The 6,063-nt window shown below is 32.1% G+C and overlaps 1 protein-coding gene across 1 annotated transcript; it reads left to right on the top strand.

The window, feature by feature from the left end:
* Nucleotides 1-617: 617 nt before the first annotated feature.
* Nucleotides 618-4,002, top strand: LOC132637663 (probable polygalacturonase At3g15720). The gene is made up of 9 exons (XM_060354723.1): nucleotides 618-631; nucleotides 1,200-1,278; nucleotides 1,676-1,843; nucleotides 2,316-2,342; nucleotides 2,775-2,982; nucleotides 3,126-3,207; nucleotides 3,326-3,434; nucleotides 3,574-3,690; nucleotides 3,766-4,002. Exons 1-9 carry the CDS (start codon nucleotides 618-620, stop codon nucleotides 4,000-4,002), a joined length of 1,041 nt encoding a protein of 346 aa, XP_060210706.1.
* The last annotated feature ends 2,061 nt before the right edge of the window (nucleotides 4,003-6,063 follow it).

Below are 6,063 nucleotides of genomic sequence, written 5' to 3'. Positions count from 1 at the left end.
AAAAAAAATGATTATTCTTAAATATTAAGAAATAACTAAATGACTATTTCCAAATAGTTAAGAAAATAATTAGAGAATTATTCCAATATTAGAAAAATAATTATGACTATATGTTTAGTATGAACGCTATTTTTAAAAAGTAAAAGGCAAAACAACATTTTTTAAGGGTCATCATGTTTTGAAAATAATATAGATATAGACAAATCTCTTTAATACTTTTAAATTTTCTTAAAATCATTTTTAAGCAAATCTACTAGGCGTGATACCTAGTAACTCATTTTATAAATTTTCCTAAATCAAAACCGTAGTCTTTACGTAGGAAAATAAATAAAAGCACTGATCAGAATATTTTAAACTTCACATGGAAACGGATTCGCCATCTCTATAATGAAACCAATTTTGGTGATTGCTTTAAATTCTTTACTTTCTCACCCTGTGCTTTTCTATAAAAATAAGAGTTGACCAGATTCTCTTGTAAATAATCAAACAAAGTAAGAAATAAATGTACCTATATATAAAAAGGCATAAGAACTCGAAAACAATAACCATCCATTTATTCATACTGTAGATTGAATTTTCCATGGTGAGTTAGCACTAGGTAGTTTCTATAGAATAATATGGGCAGCATTGTGTTTTTTTTTTCTTTTTCTTTTTTATCTTTTTCAAATCATTATCACAATATTTTTCTGAGACTTGCCTATGTTATATTTATCCTTAATCCACAGTTGAACGAAAACAATTGTTATAAGAATAGATTATGCAGTGTCACTCGAAACATTTAATTATTATTTTCCAATTATTAGTCGTTGAGGTCCATTAACAGATTACAATCAGCATATTTTTTTTTTTGTGGTGCATCAACATTTGCAGGACAGAATTTCCATCTTAATAGTTTGTATTACTACTTCAATTATTCTGGACAAAGGTCTAGCTGCTATTTTTGATGTCACGACTTATGGTGCTAAGGGAGATGGAGTAACCGATGATTCTCAAGTAAAATAGTTCTTTTATAGTTAGTTTTCATATTTTATCAAGACGAAAAAATAAGAATTTATTTGAAAAAATAATTCTGTTGAAACAAATAAAAAAATTTCATTAATTGTATGAGCTTTGTACCTATAATAACTAATCCCCATTTTGAAGGCCCTCAAAACAGCTTGGATTGCTGTATGCGATGATACTAAAAATCCAACAATGAGCCTACCAGGTGGAAAGTTATTCTTATTGAGCCCTATATTATTTCAAGGCCCTTGCAACTCTCCCATTGTTAAACTGCAGGTAAAAGGTGCCATTCTACTGGTAGTATTTGAATTCATTATCTATACAAGTTTGTTTTATATATTCGTCTTTTCTGTCTTAACTTAAAATATTTAAAATAAACATTCATGAATTCTTCAATTAGGATGCACCTAGCCCAAAAATATTTGTTAATAAAAAATTAAATTCTCAAAAAAAAAAAAAAAAATTGTTTTGGTTTTTTAGGAAAAACTTAATTTTTTTAAAGATATTCTACGAAAAACTAAAATTGAACAAATGGGAGAAATAAATTTTCTTATAAGTATTGGGGGGATTTTATTTTAATTTTCTTTTGAAAGGTATTGGTGAGAGATCAGACTAATATAATATATTTTCTAAACTAAATAGTGTAATAATGTTGTTTCTATTTTTTTAACAGGTTTCAGGGAATATAACGGCACACACAAATTCAACCAAATGGGTAGGGTGTGAAAATAATAGTTGGCTTTATTTCAGTAGCGTATCTGGTCTCATCATCAGCGGCACTGGACACATTAATGGCCAAGGTGCTTCCTGGTGGAACATCGCAAATCCTCTTCATAAGGTTGTTTTATTCCAAGTATTATAGGATGATTTACACAAATGTTCTTTTTTTAGACTATCATTTAGATTTTATTCCTTTTATTAAAAATTGTGTAAATAGCTCTTGAATTTTTTTGAGACCACGGTATACTATTTTCTCATACGATTTTCAGTTTTCTCAAATTGGATTCTTTAGATCGTGGTCTAAAATTGTATAAGTTCTAAGAAAAAGAAAAAGAGGGTCATTTACTAAATAAATGTGAAAAAAGGAACAACTGGTGAAAATTTCAGTATATTACAACGACAATCTATTGATTAAGAGGCCACATTTCAAATTGTAAAATATCAAGAATCTATATTCTAATATCTCTTCTTTGTTGAAATTGCATAATGATAGTGTTAATTATTATGAGAAGAAAAACAGAGACCAAAAGAGTTCTTAAGTTAAAGGTATTAAGGAATTTGACAATTTGTTTTTCTTTTTTGGGTTCTACTAGGTCAAGGGGACTTGCGACAGGCCAACGGTGAGTCTATTTTTATTTTTTCAAGTTGTAAGGTTATACTATGGTTATCATGGTTGATCGATTGCTTAAACCCTTGCATAATTATTGAAAATGATCACTACTCACATGATTAATTTAGCTCACCTCTAGTAAATAATTTTCATATTTAATTTAATTCTGTCGAAGTTCAATTTTTATATTATTCTGTTATTGGTAACTGAGGCGGTTAATTAATCATAAATAATGTTTCAACATTCCATATACTAATAAAATATTATCTAGTGCAATAATTATTTTCACTCACAAGCTTCAGATTTTTTTTAAAAGTGAAATTCATGCCAAGACCTTCAACTTTCAAATACTTTTTTCAACTAACACTCTTTTTTTTTTTAACTTCCACTAAACATTATCCAAAGACGTCCTAATTGTACCATGGTGTAATGACAATTGTAGGCGATACGCTTTAATTTTTGTAATGATCTTCAATTGAATGGAGTGAACCTGGTTGATAGTCCAAGAAATCATATTAGCATCACATTTAGCAAAAGGGTAACTATCTCCCATATCACTATAAGTGCACCTGAAGATAGTCCCAACACTGATGGTATTGACATCTCTACTTCTCATCAAGTTCACATTTTGGATTCCACCATTCAAACAGGTAACTTTCCTATTAACATTTTAATTTTAAAAATCACTTCCTTAAATTGTTAGCAATATCTTAAGGGTGTGCTTATTTTTTATTCTTTAATTTGGGTAAGATTTAAGTTGATTAATTCTTGAACGAAAAATATGTGTGAATAGGTGATGATTGTATTGCGATCAATTTGGGATGTTCTAATATCAATATTACTGGTATTTCATGTGGACCAGGACATGGTATAAGGTAACACTTAATAAATTTCATTTCCCCTTTATAGTTTTTCTTTTGCTTCAGTTTTCCTTCATTGCACACAATTTATTTGAAGAAATACTTTTTAATTTATACACCTTTGTCAATGCAGTGTAGGAAGCCTAGGAGTTAATGGGACTTTTGCTACTGTGGAGAATATCAATGTAGCACATTGCACCCTCCAAGGAACCCAAAATGGTGTAAGAATCAAAACATGGCAGGTAAGTCGAAAGAGTTTTTTTTACTTTTAAACGATTACTAATAAACCAAAAAAAGAGGGGAAAATAAAATTCACCATTTTATAAATAATGCAACATTAACCTATCACTTACTAAAAAATGTCTTGTGATGCCTTTTCAGGGTGGTATGGGGTTTGCTAGATTTATAAATTTTGAAAATATCAATCTCACAGACGTTAGAAATCCCATCATTATAGACCAATTCTATTGCAACGGCGCTCATGATTGTGGAATTAAGGTAAACATATATTAACCTCAAATTCTTTAACTTATATTTTCAATCAATTTCAACATTCCATATCATTTTGTGCAGCCAAATGCAGTCCAAGTGAGTCATGTGACATACATGGATGTTTTTGGGACAACACCAAGCAAGATAGCAATAAATCTAAATTGCAGCGACAACAGCACAGCTTGCACCAACTTATTGTTTCATCAAATTAACATAACCTCAGCTTTGCCTCAAAAACAAACTCTTGCAGCTTGTCATAATGCTCATGGACAAGTTGGCAATTCAAGTTTACCCCCAATAACATGCTTGAAACCATAATTGTCAAGAAATTCTTTCCAATTAGTTTTATCTATTGAAGGATTACCATTTTTGTTTAGCTGTAGTAATTGGAGCTGGATTCACATGTTCATGGTGTAATGCTAATGAAAGATTCATTTTTACTTGAATTATTTTCACAATTTGAGTCATATTATTTGGTGCTTGCTTACTATATGAAAATCACTTGGAAAATAACAATTATAGTCCAGGAGTTATGCTTTTATTTTAAATAGACCAAAATCAGGCTCGCAAACACTGTGGAGTCTAAGACCCAACATACCATTAAGCTTGGTTACCAAAAATGTGACACTGACTCTTTAATTTTTATTGAGTGTGTGAAAAAGGCAATAAAAATTGATAGGAAAAGAAACTATATTTAAGGTGCATAGATACTCTTAAAGGTTTGAAGAAATTTGTGAAAAACCACATGAACTAGACAAAACAAACAATAATATCACATCAATATTAACAGTGCCTTTAGAATGGCTAAATTAGTCCAAGTAGTTGTCTCAACAAACTCCAAAAGTTGCACAATCTTATTGTCACGACCCAACCCCGTAGGCCGTGACTGGTGCCCGACCTGAACACCCATATACATGTTCTTTAGCTATGTGTTCTTTTCACAGCAAACTCAATATGGATCTTATAACGACCAACCATGGTCTCAGATTTGTCGCATAATTATACATATAAAAGCAAGCCGACAAGGCTGCCATCACATATCAATATCATATGCAAGCCAACAAGGCTGCCATTATAGACGAACATCATACCACAGCACATCGTATAGACACAGCTGAACAAAACCCATACACAACCCACACATATGTCCATAGACCTCTAAGAGTTTCAACAGTAAATATGACGGGACAGGGCCCCGTCGTACCCTTAGTCAACATGTGCATATATTTAGATTAGAAAGGATCTATACCAAATCTGGGCTCCGGAACAACGGAACTATCCAAAATAGCAGAAGGGGAATCTTAAGTTGTCGGATCACCAAAGCGAGTATCTGCACCTGCGGGCATGAAACGCAGCCCCCCGAAGAAAGGGGGTCAGTACGGAATATGTACCGAGCATGTAAAGCATGAAATACAGTAAACGGGATCATAACTGAAATAAGAGGTACAGAAAATGAGTACAATAACCAGAATACCAAGAACTTGCTTTTGAAACATAACTCATGCACATCAATATCATATGTCAGATCCGGCCCCATTATGGGACTCAGTGAACATGGTCGCCACCCCGTCTCTGGCGCCATAACACAGTATAATCCATAATATAATATAACTCCGTAACACAGCATAACTCCGTAACACATCATAACATCATAACACAGCATAACACCATAACACACAACATAACTCCAGAATATATATATATATATATATATATATATATATATTCTTTTTTTTTTTTTTTTTTACCCGGCCCAGGACTCGGTGACAGATATATTGAGGTATACACGAGCATAGTAGTGAGAAACTATATGCAATTCAAAACATTTTTAAGGACTCAATAGGATAGTCAACACGAACCATCGTTCGCAATTTCAAATAATAGTCATACCATATACCTTTCGGATGTCCCTGTGGATCATATCAAAATGGAACTTTGAAATCATGTGTACATATCAATATATATAAAACAAAACATAAGTTATGGGAATCAAGATCAATAGCCATCCTAGTGGCTCTAAGAATAGGAATTTCCTTTGGAATCGTATATATATCGTATATTCATTTCACAACGATCATGCCAAAAAGAAAGAAGGGTTAGCTTCACATACCTTTAGCTCTTATTCGCCACACAATAAGTATACGCTTCCCAATAATACTTCAACCTATATTAAGACGCCAACAACTACGGTTAAGCTACGGGGAGATTCAAAACGTATTCTAACGTTAGTAACTCATTTCTAGATGTTTAGGCGACGTTTTCTCTTGTATCCAAACCCACCACATACAACCAATCCAACATCAATAATTATATGTTCAATACCAATCCGGACAGCCCACACAACATTCCAAACAGCCCACATTCATAACATGCAATAAC

This window comes from Lycium barbarum, chromosome 4 (assembly GCF_019175385.1).
Source record: "Lycium barbarum isolate Lr01 chromosome 4, ASM1917538v2, whole genome shotgun sequence".
Lineage (NCBI taxonomy): Eukaryota > Viridiplantae > Streptophyta > Magnoliopsida > Solanales > Solanaceae > Lycium > Lycium barbarum.
This window is presented reverse-complemented; position numbering and strand designations above follow the sequence as displayed.